This window comes from Xiphias gladius, chromosome 9 (assembly GCF_016859285.1).
Source record: "Xiphias gladius isolate SHS-SW01 ecotype Sanya breed wild chromosome 9, ASM1685928v1, whole genome shotgun sequence".
Taxonomy (NCBI): domain Eukaryota; kingdom Metazoa; phylum Chordata; class Actinopteri; order Istiophoriformes; family Xiphiidae; genus Xiphias; species Xiphias gladius.
Window position 1 is genome coordinate 18,756,743 of NC_053408.1, and position 27,559 is coordinate 18,784,301.

The window sequence follows — 27,559 nt, forward strand, 5'->3', positions numbered from 1 at the left end:
ATAGCAAAAGTATGAATAAAAGAGAGGCTCTGCGGTTTGATGCATTGTCCATCAAGTTGATATTTCAAATTGTTACACTGTACCATTTTGCGGTAATTGTACTTTACTTGATTATTTCCACTGTGTGCTACCGTAACACCCTTAAAGTTTTGGAGGGAAACGCTGTATACTCCACTACATGTACATTGACAGCTATAATCTCTTCAGCTCACCCCACTGAGGCAGCGCGCCCCCCTGTCAGTGCCACTTAGAGGAAAGAAGAAACTGGGGGGGGGAAATGCAGAACTGTAAATTCTGGGACATTAATGGGAAAAGCCTGATGAGGCTACCAGCCTTACTTACTTGATTATTTTGTGCTACAGTTACTCGTTTCTTTGCAACTTAAGTTTTGACATCTAACACATACTGTATGATCAGTGCAGAAAATATGACCCTTAGGTACAGGTTAAACTACATATCAGTATACGAAGCAGTTAGAATTAGCTGCTCATCAACCAGCAATGGCATTAAAATGTTGCTTACATATTATATATTAGTAATAACACAGTAAAACAACTTCAATCATTCACCCATAACAGTAGCATTATGAGTACTTTTAGTTTTCACATTTAAAGTGTGTAGAAGCACAAAGGGATTTAAAGGAAAGGATTTTGCACGTGGACGTGATGTGGAAGAAGACAGCCAATATGTGTAAATTTCATGGAGTGCGGGAGGCAACATTTCATCTGTAGAATTTCAGTATTACAGCCCCTGTATTTTTCTTGGGGGAAGAATTAAATGTACCAGCTGTTACCACCAGTGACCTCTTGTGTCAACTAAACAAAGTCTGAAATCTTAAGGGCTGTAGCTGTGAGTACATTTTACTGATAATACATGTACTGGATGCTTTCTTTTAATTGAGTACTTCTACCCTGTGATAAAATTGTTGCATTTTATTTTTGTAATTGCTCTTGAAGTTCTTGTCGTCTTTGCTTTTATTTTGGGGATTTTTTTTCACCGTTTTACCCTTTTTTAACACTTCTTTGATGTGCCGTCATTTTGAACTCATCCTTATTTGTATTCCTCCATTGTGCTATCGTTTCCTTTCCTCTCCTCCTCTCTGTCCGCTATATTGACAAACTTCATCCTTTCATCCACAGAACAAATGAAGAGCAGACACCAGTCGCCGCGGCGCTGCTGCTCACCGCTACGGAACGAGGATGCATTATGCATGTTGTGCCCTCTTACAACATCAAATGGAAACACGGAGTCGTGCACACCTGTCACAACATTACAAACGCACACACAGTAGAACACAGTGGCTCATAGGCAGACATGATTGTTAGTGAGTGCACTTTGAAGATGCATTTATTCAGTCAGTCAAATTGCTATTTGCCACAGGCTTAAGACGAGTATGGTAGGGAAAAGAATCTGCATTTGTGTGTGTGTGTGTGTGTGTGTGTGTGTGTGTGTGTGTGTGTGTGTGTGTGTGTGTGTGTGTGTGTGTGTGTGTGTGTTTTTACTCTCTCTTCTTCCTTCTATACGTCCCTTTCTCTTTCCCCCTGTGTCTGTATGTGTGTGTGTGCATGTGGTGGCTAATGAGGTGGAGGTGGGTGCCATCCTGTAAAGTCTCTTATGACTTTAGCACTCTATGACAGGCGGCTGCACTTCAGCATTTACTGCGTAAGTAGCTGATATCCAGTCCTGATCTGGCTGTAATAGCCTGCTCATCAGTGCGCCGTTAATCCCTTTATAGATCGCCTCTAATTTTATGAGGATGACCTCTAAACACACACACATACACACACACAGAAGCGGTATGACCCCTGCTGTGATAAGATCCCACTGAAAACCCTTTAAACTCCAACTGCATTCCACATAAACCCCCGGACACACACACACACACATTCCCGGAGAACAGGGTATTACATAACAGCCGATAATTTATTTTCAATTTTTTTGTGAAGAATGCAGAGAGAAGGCCTGCTTGCTTTTCAACTGAATTGTTTACATCCAGTTACATCTGCTTAACTCTGATAGGAATACTTTGGCATTTAATTTGGTCGAAGAGGTGAATGCATGCTGCCAGAAAGATTTGTGGCTCACTTGTGCATCCCAGGTGTCTTTTCCAGCAACCGTTTTTGCATTTTAATCCTGCTGCCAATATACATTTGCTGTAGTTTCATGAATACGACATGGGCACTGGTTGAAAACCGCGAAAGCTTATCGGCTTCTTTGGTGGCTGAATGTATTGACTTGAAACAAAGAGAGACTCTGTTGTTCTAAATGAAATTCTGACCTGTGAAGTTAAAGTGTTACAGCTGTAAATACAGGAGCATAAAAGGCTTGTCTGAGTGGCCCTTTCTGCATAAAATCTGTCTGCCTGAAGGCCAGCTCTGATCAGATAAGTCGAAAATGACAGACAGAATAGGGGATAAAGGTGCAGTCACATCAGGCTGAGTTGATTGCAAGCTGCCCACTAGGAAAGACTGATCACTTTACCTTCCTACTGGTAATAACAAATTTTGGCATTCATGGATCAGATTTTTTCTCCCACTCTTCATCAGGAATTTTTAATAGGCATCAAATAAAGCACCCAATTGATCCATCAGCAGTTCAAGATGATAAAAACCAATACCATCGGTTATTTGCACACCAACAGAGTCCATTTCTATCTACAAATACTGAGATTTATCTGCTGTAAATCGTTGTGGTTGGTTTTAGACTGACAACAGTTTGGCCCATAAATTTGGTGGCTGCTTGGCTGTAACCTAAAATGGCAATATCAGCAAGCAAAAAAAAAAGGAAATAGGATTGAACTGACTGCCCTCTGAGCAGTTTGTTCGTGTTAGCCTCCCATGCTAACAAGAAAACGGAATTGTTTGGATTGGATTTTTTTTCTCCCACTTGGCGTCTGTTTTGGTGCTGATTTTTCAAAACAGGCATCAAACATGGCACAAAACTGACAATAGTTTGAGAGGGTAAAAACTAAAACCATCTGTTATTCTCACACCAAGGGAGCCCATCTTGAACTCCCTCACAGGAATAATTTGAACATTTCTGACTTTGGCACCCAAAGGTAGTATCAAAAAAGACACTGAGAAAGAAAGCCAAGTACCTAAGCATCCCTTGTAGAGATGCAAATTACTAATCACTTCTGCTGATTTCAATCATTTTGTTCACTTCAGTCCACTTGGAGTCATGTGGTCCATTCTCTTTTTCGCATCACCATTCAAATGCACTTCAGATTCGGTATTTTCGGCTAACTTTAAAGATTCGGTGTTAAAGATTGATTCATACATTTACTGAACACGTCTAACACCCAACATCCAACACCAATGAAACCAAACTGGAGACAGTGAGATGAAGGGACTTAAAGCAACACGTAGACTGCACCATTTTTAACTTTTAACATCTTTAACTAACATGTTTAATTTTTGTTAACGTGCATTCAATCTGAACTTGAAGACTACTATTTTGGTGGTAACACTGTCAAAATCATACAGTTCCCGGAAGGTGAACAACTGTCATACTGCATGATAACGATTTCATGTCTTCTTTATAAATCACACGTTTTGTCTTCAAAATGCCCAGGACCGACTCCTCTGGATTATGTCATTACGTGGGATAGCCACATACACACAAATGACATGCATGTGTCATTTCCTGTGAATCTCTTGAACATGTGAATGCCATTTGAAACCAGCGTAGGAGTGGCGGACTCCGCCACTGACAATGATTACAACTATACAGAAAGGTAACTAATAAGTGAAAATACATTTAATGGCTGTAACTTAAAAAACTCTGGCCATAGATAGTATCGAAAATGGATTTGATAAAATGAAAAAGAATATAATTTAGTGGAAACATTTACAATCGTATGGAAAAATCTTCACCTCAGTTTGCACAGCCGAGCATGAATTTGCATCTATCCACTTCTACTGCTTTTACTTATGTCTTAGCATTAGCTTTATATACAAAAAATATATGCAAAATATTTGCCTTTAAAATTCAGTCACTCTGAACCCATCTTAGAAACAAAAACGTATGCCATCAGAAGAATTTGAATTTGGAACATAATCACATTAAAACATTTTTTTCACACTGATGCGTTCATTTTGTATTTCTTTTCTAATGTTACTCATTAAAAATGGCAGGAAGGGAACAAGCAGGAAACTGCTGATTCCTCTGTAGCATCAATCTTTATTAAGGCATTGTTCCTCTGTAGCCTGTATGAACAGCGACAGAAGGCCAAAGACATTGTTTTGTGTGGATGGGCCACCAACCCCCCACCCCCTGCAGCAGATGATGTTTGATGACTGTGCTTAGGAGGATTGCCGCAATGGTAGGTGACATTGGCTCTGGTACATTCCATTTAAAGTAATGAACACAGGATTTCCACATTGGAACAAATAGGCAGAGTTAGCAGTCTTTTTAGCTATTAAGTCATACTGCATGTTTGTTTGTGTCAGTGGGTTTTTTTCTGTCAGTGTGTAATGTGTCTCAAGTCCCAGTGTTACATATCAGTGTGTGGCACACGCCCCCGTTGCATGGAAATAGATGGCACAGGGGTTAGAGAGTGAGAGAGAGAGCAGAACACATTTCCTGCATACCTCTCTCTTAACCGTTCTCTCCGTCTTCTCCCTCCCACTCTGGGCTTTGGAGCGAGAGTGCCTCACTAGCAGCACACTCCTGTCTCTCTCTCTCTTCCGTCCCATTGCTCTCCCCTCACTACCTCTGGCACTCTCTCTCTCCTACTCTCACTCAAAGGGGGGATTCTCCGTAACCAGCTGTAGCTTGTGATCCTCATTTCTCATCATCATTTCACTGATGTTCTCGTTTTCTATATTTTCTTAAATTTCTCAACTGCCGATGTCACAGCTGACATCCAGTGTATGGATGCTACCAAGGTGCACAAAGGGTAGAGGGAATGGAAGAGAACTTTTAAGGCTTTTATCAGATTACCGTTCTCTTGAATCTAAACACTTTGGATAGGTTTATTTACTGTTGAGAGACTACTCAACAATGGAGGGGTTTTTGTTGTAGTGGATGTTGTTGCATTTAGGTTATTTCCCCCCCTCGAGACTGCTGTATACTGCTGTATTTTTTTTTCCTTTTGTTCCACCTGTGTGTTTCACCTCTCAGATACTCTGTAGAATCTGTTGGGACTTTTATGGAGTGTGAAATATTTGCAGTATGTGCGAAGTTTGGAGGAGCAAAGTGAGACAAAGCATGGCTGATGGAACTGCAGAGTGTTGAACCCCTCTGTCCCAGGAGGCAGCCCAGGTAAGACTCTATATTTCTATATTCTACATTACTTTGGAATTTTCACTTTGTAATATATTTACATGCATGGACTAAGGGCTGTTGTGCTTATCAGAGCATACCAGACAGGTCTATTAGCGAGGGCTGAAATGTATGATTAACCTCGTCTGACTTCATTTCTGCCCTAATGATTTTGGAACGGTTAAAGTCGCAAAGGAAAAATACTTTCTCAGCGATTTCTGTCTGAGGCTTGACAGCTTGGTATTAATTAAGGGAAATTTTGACCGACTAAAAAGTTCTCTGTGTTCCTTAAACAGTTGCATCAACTCTGATACATTTGGCTCTGTTTTTTAACATACGCCCAGTGCTTGTGTCGCAAAAACTTGCATGATTTTGCCCATTTCGTCATCAGCCCTCAGAAATTCTGCTGACACAAATAATGCTTAGATAGAATATCACCCAATAACTATTGCTCTCATTTCCATCAGAAATTATTTCACTGTAAGATTTGCTTAAGATTTGTCAAAATGCAACCTTCAGATTATTTCTCGTTATATATTTTGCTGTAAGGTTGTTTTTCAAATGCTTTGCACACCTATATTTGAATCAGACTGTGGCAAATGCTGTTCATATTCAGTCCCAACAGATGTGTAATATGCCATTTGAAAACCTTAGGTCAGACACAGATAGTAAGTGTCCAACATCTCATTTCATGAAGCATTTAGGAAAACTTGTGTAGTCTTACAAGAACATACTTTACTTCAAGGTGTTTTATATTACTCAAAATAAAAAAATTAATTGAATTGTCAGGAACTGGAAGATATTTTCAAAGGTCCTTTCCAAGCCATGAGTAAAATGGGAGATTTCATTTTCCTCAATATGAGTTGGCCATGATAGGTCTCCACCTCTATAAACATGCAAAGTACTTCAACTGAAAAATGAAGATGTTAAAAATGACTAGTAGAGATGGAGCCTGACAAGAAGTTTCTATTGAAAGCAAGCTCATTAAGAGGCCAATATTCAATAGTTTCTCTGACTATAATAGTCTCCATTTTTCAAAGATCAACTTCAATGAAATAATAGTCCAAGGACCAGTCCAAGTTAGAAGACTAAATGTAATTTTTCTGTAAAGTTGCCACCCTCATCCCTTACATTTCTGTTCTCACCCATCCAGAGATGACCACAGTGTCCATGGAGCCTGTAGGAGTCCTCGTGGAAAGGGGCGCCAATTCCACTGACCCCCCTCTGAACTCACATGAGGACCCAGTCGCCACCTTTACTATCGGCACCATTCTCTCCATCATGTGCCTTGTCGGAGTCTCGGGGAATATCTACACCTTGGTGGTCATGTGCCACTCCATGAGGAATGCAGCTTCTATGTACATCTACATCATAAACTTAGCTTTGGCAGATCTGCTGTATCTTCTCACCATACCCTTCGTAGTCTGCACACACTTCCTGAAGGGATGGTACTTTGGGAACACAGGGTGTCGGATTCTGATCAGCATGGACTTCCTGACCATGCATGCCAGCATTTTCACGCTGACAATTATGAGCACGGAGCGCTACTTTGCCGTGCTGAAGCCACTTGACACAGTCAAGCGATCTAAAAGTTATCGGAAGGCCCTCGCTCTGCTGGTCTGGGCAGCTTCTCTCATCCTGGCCCTACCAATGATTGTGAGCCTTCAGCTAATGACAGTGGGCAAGAAAGCTATGTGTCAGTCCACTTTGTCCCCACTCTCCTACAAGGTTTACCTCTCCTTCTTGTTTTGCACTAGCATTGTCGCTCCAGGACTGATTATTGGCTATCTCTACACCCAGCTTGCACGCACTTATTGGGTGTCACAGACACAGACCTTCAAACAGACGAACAAACTTCCCAATCAAAAGGTCAGTGCATCACAAGATAGTATATTTTATTGAGATACAAGTGGTTCTCTTTACACACTTTCCGATGGTGCTTTTTTAGGCTTTCCCACTTATTTTCAAAGATTTATGCTTTGAATATTTGCACGTTTTTGCTCACTCATTTATGACGACTTTACTCCAAACTTCACAAGTCCTCCAAGTTAAAGGTCAAAAATTGCTGTTTGTCCATGCCCTCCAAAACAACATATATAAGCATTTATATACTGTGTGCCAGTGCCTTCCAAAATCATACCAAAAGCTCCATTACAAAAGTAAAACCGTTTTCTGATCTGACACCTCTATGGTTAAGATTTGGTTAGGTTTAGGCACAGAAACAACTTGGTTAGGTTAATGAAATATCAAAGTTTGGTTAAAAATAACTAATTGGTTAAGACTGGTGAATAATCGTGGTTACACAAGACAAAATGTTGACTGTTGGCATGAAGTGAACAGTGGTTTAACCTTTTGTTGACCCATCCAACCACCCAATTCCACTCACCAAGGCTGATGATTCGGTCATACTCCTCATGGAGAGTCTACTAGTTCTTGAGGGAGGGGTGCTGTATCCTGTAGCTCATACTCTTTTGACATTCGTTCTCACAACAATTGCATTTGCTTCTGTTTGGGCATAGGTTTGCCAACAACACTGTCATCATGGCTGATAAACAGTTGCTATTTAAGAGTGTATGACCATCGCAGCATCACTTTGGCTCTCTGCTTAGAGCATTCCATTATCAATCCTCTCCCTCCTGTCGTAGGTTTTTTATTTTCCATTCCTCTCTTGCTCTCCGCTCATACTGAGACAAAACCTGTTCGGATTCGCCTCATAGCAAGGCTTAATATGGGTACATTTTGTCTTATCAGTGTGATTAACAATGTGACAAATGCTGCCATTTGCATTAAAGACTGTTCATAGGGATTAGATGTAACTTGGAGCAAAAGAGAATGCAGACTTTCCAACTTTTAAAAGTGCCGCTTCTTGATACAGGAGTAACTAATTCAGTGCTGTGTAACAGAGGGTCCGATGCTGTCAACATGCTGGTGCAAGAGAGCCAGGGTTTCTAAAGCTATCCCTGGCTTTCATAGCACTGATCACTGGAGAAAAATCTGTCTTGGCAGCTCAACCCCTAACTAGAGTCAGTTTTCAAAGATATGAAAAAGGTCAACCTGATTTGCTGACAAAAACATGTCAAATGCAAAAAAAATTAAAATAAAAAAAAAAAAAAAAAATTGCAGTGTATGAGTGATAAAAACCAAAAGATTCCACTTGAAGGTTCCAACAACATTCACAGAACTGAGGTTATGATATGTTAATATAAGCATAGTAGGCTATGTATTTGATCTTATGACACTTTTTGTTTGTTCCATTTCAGCTGTTGTCTTTTAATTTTTGGTAGATATACTGGCTATGGTAAAGGCAAATATTAAGTCATGGTTCTGATCAATTCACACAACCTACTATACATTTCTCAGAGTAAGGTACACATAACCACATTTTTGAGGTCATATTACCTGACACTACTACAACCACCAAAAATATCAGATTAAAAAGACAGTCTGTCGCAAAGTTATGAACATTGTCAACTAGCTCACAATTAGCTTAACAATCTTATTGTGTGTTGGAGGATTACGTTAGCTCATTGCTTCTTCGGAGCACTTAAAAATGTTTGTCATACTGCTGTGGAAGAAAGAGTTTTCTTCAGCTCTGTCAGCCCTTAACTGTTAACATTATATTGTAAAACTAGCCTAAGTGAAATCTGAGTCTCATTAATCGTTCCTCTATTTGGTCTTATCTCCCTAAAGGTGCTATACCTGATCTTCACCATTGTGCTCCTCTTCTGGGCATGCTTCCTGCCATTCTGGATCTGGCAGCTGCTGGATCAGTTCCACCCTAGGCTGTCCCTCTCCACCAAAGCCAAACGCAACATCAACTACCTGACCACGTGTCTGACGTACTCCAACAGCTGCATCAACCCTTTCCTCTACACGCTGCTCACCAAGAACTACAAAGAGTACCTGAGGAAGCACAAGCGCTCCTGGACAACTGGCAGCTACTTCAACAGAAGGAGTCGTTTTCAGCGTTCACCTCGCAGGTCACCATCTTCAAGCAGTCAGCAATGTACTGAGAGCTTCATGCTCACGCACACAGCCTCCCTGCGAGCTCATAACAGCAGTTTGTGAGGTAGGAGCAGATTTCTCTGACTAACATTTGCGATTTTGGTAGCTGATGACCAAACCAAACATGAAAATATTTCAAATGCATCCTAAGACTTTCAAGAAAACATAGCTTATTGCTGCACTAATTTCCGAAATATTTTTCCATCTTTCTACTAACAATTATGATTCAGCAGCCAGGGAGCCCTTGGATGCTTTAGACTTGGCAGATGTGTTGGTGTTTTCTATCAGAGGAAAGCCTGGTTGTGATGGGTTATGTGATTACAGATGGCGTTGATTTCTGGCCCTCTGAAAACATGTCTGTTTAGGATTCCTACTTCCTGGTATGCAGTGTAAACATGTCCATATGGGACAACTGCCTCTTGATGTTTATACATGGAATTGGGTGAGCTGCTGAAACATGTTCAACAACAATAAATATTCATTTGCATGGGAAATTCATAAGGTTCAGGATGGGGCTTGATTTTTTCAATAAACTTTTTTTGTGCCAAATTGGTTTCAGAGAACTGTTTAACTTCTTCGAGGGGCACAAAGCATGAATAAATCAAAGTCATATTTAACATGAGCCAATCGTACACTTCCACCTATATGTGCATAGAGAGGAAAAACCGTTCCCGTGCCTGAAGAAAAACAATACATATTCATTCAACTCTATGCCAGTTCATTTGTCAGAAATTGTAAATTATCATCTATCTTGGTCCATCCTGGTTTCATACTGGCAGTATGTTGCTACCTTCCACTATACTGTTGTCATGACCATTAATTACACGGTGTAACTTACTAGCTTTCCAGGGATTTCAACTGTATCTCACAGTAGAACAGTGGGTGGACCTTACAGCTGAACAATTAATGGATTTTATATTCAAAATCGCAATTTGAAATTTTCAGCTGTAGCTCATCAGCATTAATTGTGAGTAGCCAAAAAACCCAATAACTTATTCTTGGCTGATTTCAAAATGGCAGATCTGGGGAATAACGTCCTGTCAGTTTTAAGAGAGGAAGCTAAGATAGCTCGGTACTTGTGTGTAAATGTCTAACAACCGGCAAACAGACTTGTTGAAATGTACCAGTTAAACTTTTAGGCGCATCATAGCACAATTTTAAGCTTGTCAAAGCTTAAAATGTCACAGATCATTAGCTTGTACAACCACAATGCGGTGATGTCAACAGTGGTCATCAGTCTGGCAAAAAAAAACCCATCATATTAAGTCAGCTGTAACACAACGTGTTCAGAGTGTGTGAAGGAGTTAGCTTAACAAGTGAGCAGAAAGGTCGAAACTGTTGATAATTGGATAAATGGTTGAAACAGTTAACTAAAAGTAACTGATTTTCAGACATGCAAACAACTGTAGTTTAATATTACTGCCAAGCTATGTAGCTGTTATTGATAAATACTGCACCACATTTGAATATCATAATTATATCTAAATAACATTTTGTAATGTCAAGTATTCCACTTATGTAATATCTAAATGCTCTTGCTAAATGTTCTTGTTTTATATGGAAAGCTAGGAAAGTTTTCTAGGAAGTTGACTTTTCTCCAACTGCTTTAAAAATACAACACTTGGAGAACCTCAGCAACAAGAAATTGCCTTTTTTTTTTCATGTAAGCCCATTCATGTACAAGTAGGATTTTGAATACAGTATGCTTGGTAAAATCAAGTCTAATGTAAGTCCCAAGTACAGACCTCTCGTTCAATTCATAGAAAATAATCACAATTCAAATTGCAAACAAATCTTGAGAAAATTTATAAAAAATTTGCAATGATATTTGTCTCAGATCATGATAATACTACTATACATACTTTTACCAGGTCAAACATGTGCATCTCATACATATAACATACATACATATAATCTGCTGTAATACCATTGGTAAACATTTCTGAATATTCCTAGTTTAGAATAAAGTAAAAATAAAAAAATACATTAATCATGGGGAACTTCATTCTACATGCACAGTATCAAAATTTACAATAATAATCAGATTTTCGAGCTTGACTTTACCTTTAAATTGGCTTGAGTATTAACCATGATATTCCTATTGCCTCAAGAAAGCCACAAAGTAACCCTATTACCCTATTATTAACCCAATTGAAATACTATCCTTCATAGTTGTTATTTTATAATGCCTCAAGGACCCTTCTTAAGATTTTGCTTTCCTATTTATTTTACAATGTTTTTTTTCTTCGGATTCTGCCTTATTTTGATTTTAAATTACAGAAGTGTCTTTTTAAAGAGTCCGTATTACTACACAAATCAAGGACTGAATGATGGCCCTTGTTTGGAATCTTGTTTGAAACCATTACCAGGTGGTCCACTTTTTTTGCAATATACAAACTTTTTTGTCCGTATTTACGTATGTGATTGCCAGTCTGTCTCATACATTAAATTGGTTTTAGATGTGGGTCGCAAATGTTCTTTGCAGAGGAAGATGGAGGACTGAAACATAGTGCTGAGGAGGGAAATGGAGGGTGAAGAATAGGGCGAGGGGCGTATGGATGGGGTTGGGTGGCAGGACACACACACGCACATACACACAAGCACACACTTGCCACTAACTTGCCACTTAGAGAGTTTGTCAGTGTAACCATATAAATGTCACATGGTGAAAAAGGCCAGCTGAGACACAACACATATGATTTTTCAGATGATAACATCTGCTAAATGAATAACTAAATTAATACTTTAAGAATGTGGCTCATGTGCTGTGTCAATCTGCTGTGTCCATCCAGATTAACACAGCCTCTCCAATTAAATGTGTCTATGATATTATTATGTTCCACAATAATATCACTTTACATTCCATATCATCCCACAAGAGGGAAAAAAGAAGGAAAAGGCCCATATTTAAAATCCCGTTCATAACATTGCACTCAGCTAATATATTGGTGGTGCTTTACCCTTGATTACTGGGTGGTGTGTGTCCAGGGTGCCTACAGAGAGAGAGTAGCAGTGAATCATATATTACCACTCTCTGCCTTGGAATACAATGTGCTGAGTGACACCTACCATAATTCACAAGGGCAGGGAAAATGGCCCCATGTTTGTGCCTGCACACACGGAAACCAAACACAGAATATGACACACACGCACATACACAGAGTGTCTCCAATACACTCACGACCACCATCACTACCTCTCTCAGTCCAACAATGTGTGTGTGCTTTAATGACAACCTTTATTTTTCAAGTGTTGGGCAGTAATATATTATGTATCAGTGTTGGGCAAGAGAAAGGTAATCAGGTACTCATTACATATTACTCACTGAAAAAAGTAATTACATCACCTTACTTATTGACAGAAAAAGTATTTAGTAACGTTACTTCTGACATTACTTTTGTCACTCAGATAAGCTCAAGGTGCCTTCAAATGGCTCCATATCATTAACACCCACATTTCATATTTTTTATTTAAAGGAGGAATAAGCGATTCTGGACAAAGACTGTTGATATTCTAATTCAACAGCAAAATAAATACTCCCCTCCCTTAGAAGCTCTACCCGCCAAATTCAGGCACACTCTTTGCCAAGGCAAGGACAGTAACAACTGGGCTAGCTGACCAAGAGAAAAATATGGTGGAATCCAGAGCATCTCGTACAGCATGGAAGTGGATACTATCTGAAGTAAAACAAACATTATCATATAGTATGTCATCAAACAAACAACATTTACACAAACATAGCATTCCAAAACACAACAAAGTAAAAACCAGCGCGAGTTAGTCGTTTAGATTGTTTTTAGAAAACTACAGTTACAGAAGAGAGGACGGTAGGTTTGTGCCTAAACTAACAAGGAAGGTAATGTTACTTGGCATATCATTTCAAATTATGCATCAGTCCAAATAGCACCAGAGCCATATCTTGGCAAACTAGAAAGAAAGCTGAATGTTCATGAGAAAGTAATTTAACTACCAGACACACAAAAAAGTGACACAGGTACCTGCTTGCTAACTAACCAGTTGGGATTAGCTATTACATAAATGGGACAAAACAATGCTGATCTATTGGCTCTGTGAAACATAGGAAAACTATTGTTAGCCACCTCTCAAGCAGAAACAGAGCAACCTCCGCATCCGTCTTCATGCCTTTCAACTCTTGGAGGTCTCTCCACTGTTTAAAAGCCTCACGATGTTAACGCGGCTCTTCGCCCTTGCCTGATCTTCTTTTCCAGTTTTTGCTCTTCAGACCTTCTCCTCTTTGGCTGTTTCTCGGCCGTCTCTCCTTTTTGACAATGCGATTCTGCTATGAAGTTCAGCATGTTAGCATGTGCCAGATTTTATGGGAGGTTGATGGAGGGTTGATAGAAATTTCGTTAGTTTAGTGTACTGACTGGTCCGGGACATGTTCGCTTAGTGCGGGGACTGGTGCTGTGGGACGTGGTTAACCTCTTTAGCAATACCAATGCACCTCCTAGCTTCAATGTGTCATCTCTGCTGGCTTGCTAATGTCTGCCACTGGTTAGTTTACATTTAGACACCAGCTGGGCTTTGTTCAGGGTTGGAGGGTGTGTAAATTCTTTGGCTTCACTGTGAGGATGGAACTTCTGGAAAACTGGATGAAGGAGGCTTTGGAGTTGTTCAAATGCACCTTTGACTGAGCCGGGCTGGATAACATAAGTAACGAAGCATGTAATGTAGATAATTGCCTTTGCTGTTGACTAATTTACATTACTTTTTCAATGGATTATATGCAATAGGTAAATGATTACATTTTTTAATAAACTTTCTAAAATGACATTAGTCACCAATAAACTAGATATGCAGCACGACTGCACACAGAGCTGCTCTCTTATGTACAGCTCATATGCGAGTCTGAAGGTCGTTGCTCAGCCCATTCTCTCTCCTAAGGACACTGCTAGCACAGTCTGGCCTAAAATGCTCTGATTTAAACCAAACAGTTAAAAAAACATCAAATTGCTGTTTTAATTTACCAATAATAATATACAGTACAAGCTTTTAATTATAATGACATATGAGCAGTTTATGTGTCCTGGAGAAACGAAGCATGATTTTACAACTATCACAGACTTGGCAACCCACCAGCTGGAAGATCCTTTCATTTGCTTTTATAGTGAGGGACATGGGAGGCAAAAAAGGAAGCCATAATATCAAACAGAGAGTGTGGATTGATTTTATATCGTCCTTCTGTGGAATTACAGCCACTGCAGTTAAATGACCTGGGGGAACAGCATCACAGATTAGACTGCATTCTTTGAGCATAATGCTGTGATATAAATTTGCTATTTGTCTGCAAAGTAAAAATGTATTATCTCTATTATAGATAAATTTTAAGCTGACTGTTAAAAATGTATAAAACCAGGCAAAATCTTATCATTTCCACACCGACATTTTATGCATTATTAATTTTTTAATCATTTGATAGCAACAGCTTCCCCTCCCTTCCTCAGAGGCCACCTCAGACTTGGCTCTGCACACTTTCGGTGACTACTGGAAACTGGTGCGTACGAAGGCTGGCTCAGAGAGATTTTACCACAGCACCTTTGGAAAATCAGTTTCAGAATAAGTGAGCTACTGGAAAACTCAGTGGGTCGTGAAAATGGAATTGTATATTTTACTTTCAGTCTACTCTTAAAATCATTTAAAACTCACACCCTGATTTCTTTTTATTGGTTTCCACACGTCTTTCATTGCCCTTAGTGGCAACAAAGGGGCTCTTGGAAGTCAAGAGCCCCTTGACAATGCATGATTGCTAGCTAATATGGTTTTGGGCTAGATTCTAAAGTGGTCCATAAATGTTTCCTCAATAAAAAGTTGCAGGCTAAACTCCTGAGTGTACAGGGTGCCCAATGCCTAGCAGGCTATGTGGAAGTGCCCAAACTCCTAATGCATGCTGATAGCATCGCATGTTTACTGCAGCGTCGGCCCACACAAGGAAGCAGACAGCAGACGCAGGAAATGGTAGGAACAAGTCATTTTTAGCAGTTACTGTGGAAAACAAGTGATTTATATCCCAATTTTATTGGGCTGTGGCTTAATATTCACCGCAGCAGCAAGGGTATATGGTATCTCCCCTTCAACAACCTTAATTTTTCCATACAAATAAAGAATAAATATTCCCCATACACTCAAATCTGAGATGACCCTGAAATGTGCAGTTAAATTTTCCCAGGAAATTGACAGGGATTAGAGGGGATGAGGACATTGTTTCAGTTGCTTTTGTATAACCTGTTCCCATCTATGGCAAATTTTATACTGGTATAGATTATCTGCACAATAAAAGGCTCACAAGAACAGTATCTGGATAAAAAGAAAAAAAACTCTAGCCTGGGTTATTATACACACAGAGAGACCTATAACATTTATATAATCTGTGACTATATGATTAATAATAACCCCCACTGCATGTTGCATGTTCCCCAAACACAGTAATATGTCTTGGATTTTCATTGTAGTAGTGACATGTCTAAATGCTTTCCCTTTTCCTCCCAGATAAGGAGAGGAAATTAGTCAGCAAAAGGAGTGGAAATTTTAATTTTAAAAAAAAGAGATTTTCAAGTCATATTTGTCTCTGTGCCAGCTGTGTCTGAATAAAGAAGGTGAATTATTCATACAAGAAATTAAACAAGCTACTACAACAAGAGCACTACATACCTGTAGCCACTAATAATAGTATTCACTAATTTTAAAATATTGTCTTCCAGTGTTTTATTAATGTTGGCTGTGCTCCCGGGAACAATCCTTTAGTGCCTGTGAGCTAAAAGAAAAAAAAATTGAATTGCAAAGGGGAACTCAAGGATTACAGCTTGAACCTTTGCTTTCAAGTGTTTTTAGCCCTGCTCATGGCATGACTGTATGAATGGCTATGTTTGTCTGACCATCAGTACAGCACTTTGGTTCAGACAGAAATATCTCAGCAGCTATTAGATGGGTCGCCATGAAATGCTGTACAAACATTAATGGTCCCCAGAGAGTGAACCCGTCTGACTCTGGTGATCCTCTGACTTCCTCTAGTGCTATCACCAATACAAAATTTTGTACGTGAACATTAAAACACATTGCACATCTCTTTACCTGTACACCATTCTTTGTCATCAAACATTTTTGTTAAGATCATATACACATTTCATTGATCACGGATATGTATTTGATGAATCACCACAGATGCCACGTGCAAAAAAAACAATAACAATTATCATTATTGTCTTCTTTAAAAAAGTATTATTTACAAAATACTAGAGATATCCCAATCAAGTATTTTTGGCCCAAGTCCCAATCCAAATCCATCTGTATTGGGTATAAGCAGATACCAATACTGAGTCCAATTCGATACTTATACTTACCTAAATGTTGATTAAGTATGTATCTACTACACTGAAAAAAATAGATGTAGCTACTAAATTGGAACCCCTATTTTTCACGAGGTACTAAATCCAAATACTGAACGTCCTTTTTACAAGCTAAAATTATTGATGTGCTATGAGTTATTACAGATGGTTTGACAGAGAGCAGTCTTTTTTCCTCACAAATAATCTTTGACTGAGAAGAGACACCGGCTCACAGAAACAAGTTTTAGCCTGTTATCAAGTCAATCTCAGAATTAACATTAATTAGCAAAAGCTGATATGACCTGCTGTCAGTGATGGGTGTCATTTTACCGAGTGAAAGTGACAGACAGCGCCAGCTAAAATTACGTTTTGTGCACTGCTCTTTGCTAATAAGAAAAATAGAGGATAGATAACAGACTTGTTAGCGTCGGATTGTAAGGAAACTGTGTGTTCTGCCAGCTTCAGTGTCAGAACTCACTGTCAGTCACTCACCGGTACACCCAAATAATTTTTCACACTGACACACATTTTCTGCTGTCACAAACAGCAGCAGGCTAAGGCAGACAAGCACAGCACTGTAAAGTAAATAAAGAATCCGATTTTGATAGGCTTTATTTTAGCCAAAACCGGAATCAGCTCTAATACCAATCCTTAGGATCTCTATGAAATACCATCACTCTTAATGGATTCAAAAATTACAAGAGAAAGAGCCATCTTTGCAGAATACTCTCTAGCAAATACAATCTTTCACCTTAATTCTGTATTATTCAAATATTATTTTTCATAGCAACTTTTCATAACATACTAATATATATTCAAATCTCCGCCATTGTCTTAATATTCATGGATAATCTTTTAAAATCAGTCTGCAGTCTACCAGCACGTCCCTCGGTTAAATAAATTTCTAAATTGTTCTTAAAAAATACCTGTTCGCAAAAAAGCAAATATAAAATGACTTTTATTCTGAATTGCTTTTGGGTTCCAGTTTGTGCTTAGTGCTTGTTAGCAAATTTTAGCATGCTTTGATGTGCTAAATTAAGATGGTGAATACAGTGGACATTATACCTTCTAAACATCAGCTTGTAAGTATTGTCATTTGAGAATGTTAGCCTGATAATCAGAGCATTTAGCTCAAAGCAACACTGTGAAGCCTCACGGAGCTGCCAGCATGGATGCAGACTCTTAGTCTTGTTGAAAATATTAACATAGTCTAATGCCAAAGTTAAAAAAGCCTCAAAGATTTATGTATACTGGGTCGTTGGCGTAAATCATCTAGGCTATCAAATCACACAGATTTGTATATATTCATACTGTCTACAAGCAGCTATGCACAAATCTTGTCCCATAAAGTCCTTCCAACGGGGGAAGCCTTGACCCCTATTAGAGATGGCTATGAAATAATCATTCCCTCACAGACCGGACATGCTTCATCTTTAATTATAATTGCTTTAATCCCATGTCTAGAGCTGCACACGTCAGCCTCGCTTTGAAACCACCCCAATCTATCAAAGGCTGTGCTTGAGCATGTTGTAGACATATTGATAGAGAACTCATTAACTTGGCTATCATCTGATAGCGCTTTTTCACATAGAGCTTCCATCTCAGCTGGCAAATGAAATAGCAGTTGGACTGAGGGTCTCTTGGCAGAAATAAGCAGAGGTCACCTCTGTAAAGGTCGTCCAGAAACACACAGTAACTCTTTTCTTTCACTCATGACGGTAAAACGACTATTGATCTCGCTGCCATATATCTGAAAGCTGATTACATTGACATGGCTCATTTTGGGAATTGGAAACAAGGATTGCTGTTGTCCTCTCATCATAGGTGATAGGAAGCTCTGGATGTAATAGCTATAGGCTGCATTGTCTGGGAAAGTCCCCACTCTGATCAATAGGCACCTCAACTCAGCCTCCACTGCTGTTCTACAAGATTATGTAGCGAATGGGATTGATCTAGTGCCCCCCTATGTCAGCTGAGGTCCTAAACTGATGAAACATTGGCTCCTCTGATGATCCAATGCAAATAAATGCATTACACGTGCTTTTCTTTTCTTCTTGGGTCACACTCCCTTATCCTCATTAGATCAGAGCACATACATTTTAGCAGTTGACCCTAAGGAGCTCGTGCACTGTGGTTTTTTTTCTTTTTTTCTTTCCCAGATTCCAGTCAGACATCTCATATGAATTGGGAATAAATGAAAGTTTGTGCAGAGTTTAAGCAGGCAGGAAGTGATGATAGGATACTCCAGCGGGTGACAGTAAGTGTAAGCAGGTATTTTCAGTTTTCTTTTCTTGCTCTGAGCACTTCAACTTGCAAACATTTCAGCATTGTTGAAAAGACCTTCATTTTTCACATTTAAATGATAGCTGAGATGTCAAAGTTATGAGATTCATAGGTATCAATTTCCTGCTTTCTCCACACTTTTTATGTGGTTTATGCAGTGTACAGGCCTACCTGTGCAGCGTATGAATTGCATTCATTCAGTTTCTACTTGGCAATTGTAGTTCAGTTCAGACCCAGCGGAAACAATTTTCCCAGTAACCTCTAAGTAAACTGCACGGATGGGCCCCTATTTATGCCCCCCCCATCAATTACAGTGCACACTATAGATGGCAGATCTGTCATTTGCTCAGACAACCAGACACCAACCAATCCCTATGCTGGAATACTATCGTGGATCCAGGTTTTTGTGTTAGTTGTTTTAAGGCAGTTTGATTTTACAAAAGTTTATTAAGTAATATGCATCGTGTGGGCATGGACTTAAATAAGTAAAATAGGGAAAAGTGTTTTTCAACTTGGATCTTATTTTCATAATTGTATTCAGTCTGAGTACATATGTGTCATGCTAACTCTGCATCTCCATAGCAGAGATTCAGGAAAAGGAATTCTGGCAAAAAGTAGAGTATGTCTGGGCAAGCAGCCCAAACCTCTTTAAGCTTTCTAAATAAACTTTAATTTCCCATAAATTATGTTTCCAATCGAAAAACAGAACCCCACGGAACTTATCCCCTGGACCAGCTTCATAGTGGACTTCTGGGGCAGTTTGCCAGCTAACAAACAAAGCTATCTATTAATTTGCAGTAATAAAATTCATCACTTACCATTTCATATTTAGCATGATTGTGTTTCAGTATAAGTACGCTTACATATTGCAACAAGACTAACACTCAATTTACATTCTACCATACTTACTCTTAATGTCTTGAGTGCATAAGTGCATTCACACTGACAAACATGGCAACATGCAGTACACTATGAGTACCTGGATGGTGTACTCATGATGGTCAAAAAGTTGAGTGGGAAATGCTGGACACCTCCCACCCTCACTGGTCGCCATCTTGGCTACGTAGCAGAATGGGAGGGACCACCAACTAACCTATTTTCCAACTTGTGAAAATGGCAGCAAGTTTTGGCGTGCTGCCATGTCGTCAGCACCGGTGGCAGTGTCATGTCCATGTCGCCTGAAACGGGGCGCACACAAGAAAGTAAAACCTTAATTTTTAAGGCAAGTGAGCAAAGCAGATGGTAGATATTTTGGCAGGCAACAACTGTGGTCAAATTTCGTAATCATCATTTCTGGTAAGTGCACAACCGCCATGTTTGATTTGAGACAACACTACCACGTCGAAATTCACACACTACGCCAGTAAGTCCATTGTGTACATTGGGATCACAGTTTTAAAGAAGGGGGGACATTTGTAAAATAAGTAAAAAAATGTTGAGACTCACATTTACAGTCCTGGTAATAAATTAATGTCAATTTTTGATTTGCATCTCTATGTAGTCATTGGACATTTTGCTTTTCTTCATGGTCACTTTGTGTCTCTTTGAAGGTGTTGTATGTCTTTGTGGTCATTTAGTGCCTCTTTGTGGCTGTTTTGCATCTCTCTGGGTCATTTGGTATCGCTTTGGATTTGTTTTGCCTTTCTTTGTGGTCATTTTGTGATTCTTTGTGGTCATTCGATTGACTTTCCAACAAGAAATGTTAACAGTAACAGTAACTCTCAGACAACCCCAGGCCTGTGCCTGGTATGTCTGTTCAGACAAAATCATATAATCAATTAATGCAAGATCTGTCGTAGTCGATATTGTAATTACTGGTACAAAATCTTTCACAAATCTGCATGTAATCAAATTACATATAATTTATTGACAGACGCAACTGATATTTCCTAGGAGATCAAGATTTTTTTTAATCTAGCGGTTATTTGTTCCATGTTGGTTTCTTTTTGTAGTTTTGTTAAATTCAGATAATCCTGTACCTTGGGCGTCAGGGGGCCAAAGGGCAGTTGCCTGATTGCCCCTAGGCATTTCAGGAGATGTTACCGGCTACTTCTGTGAGGATTTGGAGCTTGTGGAGGCAAAATAAGGGAAAACAGAAATAAGGGTGAGGAGACGAATCATAGAGAGGATGAGAACATGGTTTGCATTTTAACAGTGAGATGAGCCCTTTTTTTGATTTGTTCTGCTTTTCTTGTGTCATGATAAAGAATGATGCAAAAGGAATGGAGGGCGCAAAAAATAGATTCAGTGAGAAGATAAGAAAATAGATTAAATTTTTGGGTCGGTGAAGAATAGAAAAGCTGGCAAGGCTATACATAGATGAGTTTAAGAGACATTTGAGTGATGAAGCTAAGGAGAATATGGATTAGGATTGTGTAAAAGTATTGATGTGTGTGTCTACAAGTGTGTGTGTGTTTGTGTGTGTGTTTGTTCGTGTGTGTTTATGTGTATATGTGTTGAGCAATGTGACTGACCCAGGACAGCTGTGTATGTTTATAGTCCTCAGGTCCTCGGCTGCACACATGCTTGTAAATACTTATCCTCTGACCCTGGACAAAAGCGTCTGGCATCTGCACACAGTTTGGCAACCTAGACTAGGGGGGGGGTCATTAAAACATTTACATAAGCAGCACCGAGACATTAAAAATTAGCTGTGTGGTTATACGTCTTATTCCATGTCTACTGTATTGAACACCTCTAAATCCTGCAGCTGGCTTTTCTTGTCATCTTCGCTTCCTGCTTTTTCCCTTTGTGTCCCTTTCCTCTTCTAATAATGGAAAAGAAGAGGATGATACAGCTCAGTGGAAATTGTTATACATTGTTCTAAGTGAGAGAACCGTGACAGAAATTTGGCATTTTAATATCTTTTTGCTTCAATCAATGTGAATTATTATTGCGCCTCGTAACAGCAGCAATGCGATCTGCGGAGCCATCAGTTTTCCATGTGCAGTTTGGTGTCGTGGGATGAATGCTGAGCTTGTGAAAAGAGCAATTTACCTTTTAAAATAACGGTCAAAAGTGGTGTCCACTGAGAGTAAATATTTGTAATAGCAAGTCTCTTCAACCCAACCCACTGACCAAACAGGAGGTTGATAGTGGATGATTCAGCAAAACTCCAAATAATTAGAATACTTATTAATAGTTAACATCAGATGACTAAAACTGTTTGGTTAAGGTTAGAGAAAGAAGGTATGGTTATATTTACACAGCTGAAGTGTTTGGATAACCATAATCCCCCCTACAAATAAGACAAGATTTACAATCGAGATATCGAGAAAAGGAAAGAGACAGACATTAGGGCTTATAAAATCAAGGATAATCTGTTATTTCAGGACATTTTGTGACATTACTCAGATACAAAATGTCCCAACAACATTCTAATATCCCTGGAACACTGACATTTTCCTTATTAGTTCATATTTCGATATTTACTTTGTTTGGCAAACATGTGGACAAGCAGGAAAAAACTGTGTAAGACCTTTGTTCCGGTATGTATATTTTCTACCTCCTTGAACATGTATAATACCACAAACGTGCCGATTGAAGGCCCTTCTGAGAAGCCGAACCTATCCCAAAAAATATATGCCAATCCTTGTAATGACAAGTAGTGACTGTGCCATAAGTTTGTTCCATGGCCGTCCACCATGCCAACATCTATTCTCCATAAACAGCACACAACTTACTGAACTGGAAATGAATGGGGCTATGAAACAATCAAATTTACGATGTAATGCACTGCATTAACTTTCTGCCATTTAATTTATGTCCAAATTTCGAGTGTGAAATTTATGCTCCATTCTGTATTTGAAAATTCCCATAACTGAACAAAAATGTAGTATTCGTAGAATATGCACTACTTTCAGAACATCTTTATAGCCTATATTTATTTACTTTTTGGCAAATTGGCACCGGTAAAAGTAAAAGAAGAATTAGCTACCGGGAGTTCCAGTTTGCAAGGTATCCGTGGATGTACAGACAACTATAGTTGGATTGCATTGATACTGAAGAAAACTTAAAAACATGATGTTACATATGATCATACATAGACTACGCCTTTTTCATGGTAGACATAGTAACTTGTCATAGTGGGAAAAAAACACAAGTTTAAGTAGGGATGTTAGTGATGGTTCCATGAAATTGAATTGTCCTTCTAGGCCGTAGGACGACTCTGGAACCCTAACCCTACATCTGAATAAAGCCATTGGTAATGTTATTAGTTATGTTATTAGTTTTTCTGCTTTGACAGTTCAAAATGTCTGCTGAAAAAATGGCCTGTGTTGTCCTTGAAAGTAAATTGTACTGCAGAGCTGTCATATAGGAACAGTTCCTAGGGAGACTTGGCTGCTTGTCCATGAGATATCACATTGTTTGGCACAGGATCAGGATTTTGAAGTATCACTGACATCATGTCAGAATGAGTGCATTATTTATCATGGAAACGGATTCTTCTGAATCTCGTGCATTCTGCTGTAATGACGTCCCCGAGGCAAGGCAGGGTTAAGACCTGATAGCGTCATCACTCACCAGCCTTTTCCTGGCAGCAGGAGCATGTTTGATCATGTATCTGAGACTGGACTTGAAATGAGGAGGATGTATTATTTAAACTGTCCTGAAACAAAGTGCACACTGTTTCCTTCTCCAGACTCCAATGAATTCTTTCACCCACTGCTGTGCCTGTTTTGAATCCCGTTTTACTGTTTCTCGTTTCTCTCTGTCTACATCTCCATCCCTCTTTGGGTCCAGCTGCCTGTCTTGTGTGTCTCCATCTCCCTGTTCATACACAGAAAATCGGTCAGGCTCACCGAAGGACAGGCTGAACAGGGATACCGAGAAGCTCCACTCACATGTTTGAATTTCTGTTCTAATCACAAGTACAGGGTTGAACTGGTATCCATGGGAACAAAAAGATCTTCCATTACAGTGAGCGCAAGATGTATTTGCTTTTATTTGTGTGTGGTTGTTTGTCGAGGATGCACTCTGCAGGGGCTAATCTGGAGCAATTAATCACAGTCATATAGCAGTCAGAAAAAGCTGGTACAAACAATAGGAAGTGTGGATATGTGCTCACACAGCAGTCTGTAAGCGTAATCTAGCTCTACAGCTTTTCTCTCTTCCTCAACTACTTACATTACACTAAAAGTATGCGGGCAGTTAAACAAAGCCAACTTGTGTTCTTGGGCATAACTAACAAACTGAGCACTTCAAAATAAAAATTGTTAGTATTTAAATAAAATCCAAACTTTCACTTGTTACAACAAAAGTGAATGAGCTCCTGATAACTTTCCAAGATCATTCCATGTTTTCTTAATACCAGACTCCTCTACACTGTAAAATCTAATTAATTTTGTAAATCAACTCTTAACCCTTCTTTTTTTATCATTAATTCAGTGTAATTACACATTTATCAGTTTCAGTCTAGTATCATTTTCAGGGCTGTAGCATGTAGCAGTCCTGTAAAAAAATGTTTTTTAATTAAAAAAATTTGACTTACAGTTATAAACAATTAGACTGGTATCACTGAGATGACATTACAAACAGTAATGCTGGATTACATGCATGCATTGTTTCCTGTGAATCCCTCATGCGTAGGCAGGCAATTTGGAACCAGCAGAGCAGTGGCAGACTCCGCCACTAACCATAAAAACCATCATACAGAGAGGTAATTACCTCCGCCAAACATGTTATGTTTTCAACCGTGTGTGTTTGTTGGTTTTTTTAGTTACGCAACTGCTAGCGAACCGATTTGCACAGAACTTGGTGGAGGGATGGAGCGTGGGCCAGGCTGTGACAGGTCAAAATGTCTGCTGTGAAAAAAAAAAGGCCTGTGTTGTCCTTTAAAGTAAATTGTACTGCAGAGCAGAATTTTGGGGCAGATCCGGATAATTTACTATGAATTTGAATTTTTATCTCTGAATTTGGTGTATGTTGTTTGAAACTGGCCTCGGCGAAGGTCTGCGCTCTCTGAGTGATATTCTGGTTAAATAATGTAAATACATAGAATGGAAATTGCTGATAAAAGGCCGACTATAAATTGTATGAAAATTTTAGTTTGATCGTGAAAATTTTAAGGATGATAACCTTAATATCCACCTGAGGTTTTGCTTAGTCCACCAAATTAAGTTGTTTACATATACTCCCTAGCATGCACTGTGTGTTAAAATTCCACGAATTAAAAGTTGCATGGTGAAACCTTGTGCCTTTACATGTTTCCCAGATGAGTCGCACCGCCACTTTCTTATTGTCATTAAAACAAAGCGAACTATAATGAAGATAGTAACAGGTAGCTCCCTACAGGCCAGTCAAGGTCTTCCACACCAAATCGGGAAAAATCCTTTTGTTATTGACCTGACTTTGTACCTGAGAGTATTGCCACGTGGGAACGGGAAGGAACCTTCCCAGACCTGGTGCTACACAGTTGGAAGCACACTATGCAGACTTCCCTTACATAGAACTAGGGTGCCTTGTTCAAAGCATGAAAAAAATAGCCCAACATGAAAAGTAAACCATATAGATAGCGTAGGATTATTCATGAGACAATTCCAAAACTGTTGTTGAGGGTTTGCAGTTAATGGCTGCTCAGATATATGCCTTAAGATACAGACAAGGAGCTGAAACAAAGATTTTACCCATGAACACAGTAAGCAAGACAGTCATTGCCGGTTAAAAATAAGGTTGTAAACAACAGACCTCTATTAAAAACCCAAATCTCCAGTTTAATTTGCTTTTTGCTCTCAAGTATTTACTGACTTTTGAGTTTTACAATAGATGAGATTATGCTTTCGACACAAGGTCAAATGAGTAGAAAGCCACAGCTCCATTTAAAAGTAAAACAGTAAAAAAGGATAGAAATGGAATAAAAGTAGTGTGGCTCAGTACACATTACACACAGTTTGTTCAGTTACTGGATATAAAAGTAAAAAAAGAAAAACAGCAGATCTGCCTGACCAAATGTATCTGTCGTTAACACACTCGTGCACTTCACTTGGCTGAAACGGTAAAACTAAAGGTGAGCATCGAAATTTTATTGCACAAAAGCCTGCTGGTGACTGCATTTACGGATGTCCAAAACAATACACCTAAATATCCAAATTAGGGACCATACAAAAATTATTTGGGTTGGGGAGGAAGGCTGTATCTTGTTTTTTCACTATTTAAAAAGCAAAACTCTCTGACATAAATAAAGGTTACAAGGTGTTTGGACTTAGAATTATAAATTATCAGATTTTAAATTAAAACAAATACTTAAGCTTAGTAGGTGACTTCCCTGCATATATTGTATCCAGGTGAAAATTCTCCAAAAAGCCTTGTGTTTCTTAATTTGAAAATAAGTTATGATGGAGTTCTGTTGTGTGTCTTTTTATACAAGTGTCTCAGATGAGTCACACACTCTTTTCTCTGGCTGTTCACAGTTCAGCTAAGTCATGGTGGGTGCCTGGGGTATCAAACCAGAGCTACTTAACTAGTGAAAAAGAATTGTAAAACTCCTTAATTTCAACTTAATTTCTTAAATTTCTTAAAAGGGCAATTTCCCATATCTTTCAGCCTTGTGTATTTCCCATAAATGTGGCCATTGCGACACTTTGGGTTGTGCTAATTTCGCACTTGCCACCTCTATTGTAGATAACTGAGCCAAATGAGGCCTTGTGCAAAGCGTAATATGATTTTTGCATTAACCATTTCAAACACTTGTCTCTGAGTTATCTAAACAAATAACGATCAGGGTAACACACCTGTTAACTTTAAGTCTGATAAACCTAACATAGCAGTTTGATTTAAAAAACAGTATAACTTCTTAAAGTGAATTGACACAACTAAGCGAAGGGAATTTCCTTATTTAACTTAATTTATTTTCTTTTTAGACTCTTCACTTAACTTTGAAAAAAGAAATTGCAGTACTCTTCCCCCCAATATCTCGAAATAATATAATAGTATTGGTACAATTTAATGGTACAACTTTTTTACTTTTTCAAAAAATAAATACCCCTTTCTCCCTAATAATTTTCCTACCATCCCTTACTTGAATAAGAATGAGTAACCAGTTGCCCTGTCTATCTGATTTTTATACTCTCTTTCTTCTATGCTCTATCGCTTTCCTTTTTCACCCCTCCCTAATTCACCTCTATCATATGATGCTGCTATCTAAAAGAGTTGACTATCCCTGTAATCCTCCTGTTTAGTGATATGTTTACACCTCGGAGACAGAATACAAATATAGCATTGCCCTTGCTGTGTCACCTTAAGTCAGCAAATAAAGGGATCAAGTGATCCATCACCTGGAAACATCCGATACTGTCGGTACTGAGCGTAAAACGGAAACATTTACACTTTGCAAAATTTAATCTAGATTTTCGAAATGTCTTTTTAATGAGACGCTGCTGCTTTTATTAAACACTCCAGTCACAGCAAGGTTTCCCCTATCATTGGCAGTTCTATGGTCCTGAGCCAAAGCACAGACACTCACTAACAAGGTTTACTTTGTTAGTGAGCGTAAGGCAGATTGTTACAACAACCTTGAGGCATGCAGGTGCTGGAGCTCAGGGACCGTGGGCCATGCTGACTCAATAGTATCATGCAGTATTTGCTGCCAATACAGGCAACATCCTGATGCTCCACATCCAAGAGGCCTTTGCTGGTTTCAAATCTGGGGACGGACATTTCAGTCG

The 27,559-nt window shown here is 39.0% G+C and overlaps 1 protein-coding gene across 2 annotated transcripts in view; it reads left to right on the forward strand.

The window, feature by feature from the left end:
- The first annotated feature begins 4,771 nt into the window (after positions 1-4,771).
- Positions 4,772-27,559, forward strand: part of LOC120793987 (urotensin-2 receptor) — a 50,304-nt gene continuing 27,516 nt past the window's right edge. For both annotated transcript variants that reach the window (XM_040134485.1, XM_040134486.1), the window contains exons 1-3: positions 4,772-5,265; positions 6,419-7,134; positions 8,956-9,334. In XM_040134485.1, the coding sequence (XP_039990419.1) occupies positions 6,421-7,134; positions 8,956-9,333 (1,092 nt within the window). In that variant the 5' untranslated portion in view covers positions 4,772-5,265; positions 6,419-6,420 and the 3' untranslated portion in view covers position 9,334. The remainder of the gene's footprint in view (positions 5,266-6,418; positions 7,135-8,955; positions 9,335-27,559) is intronic.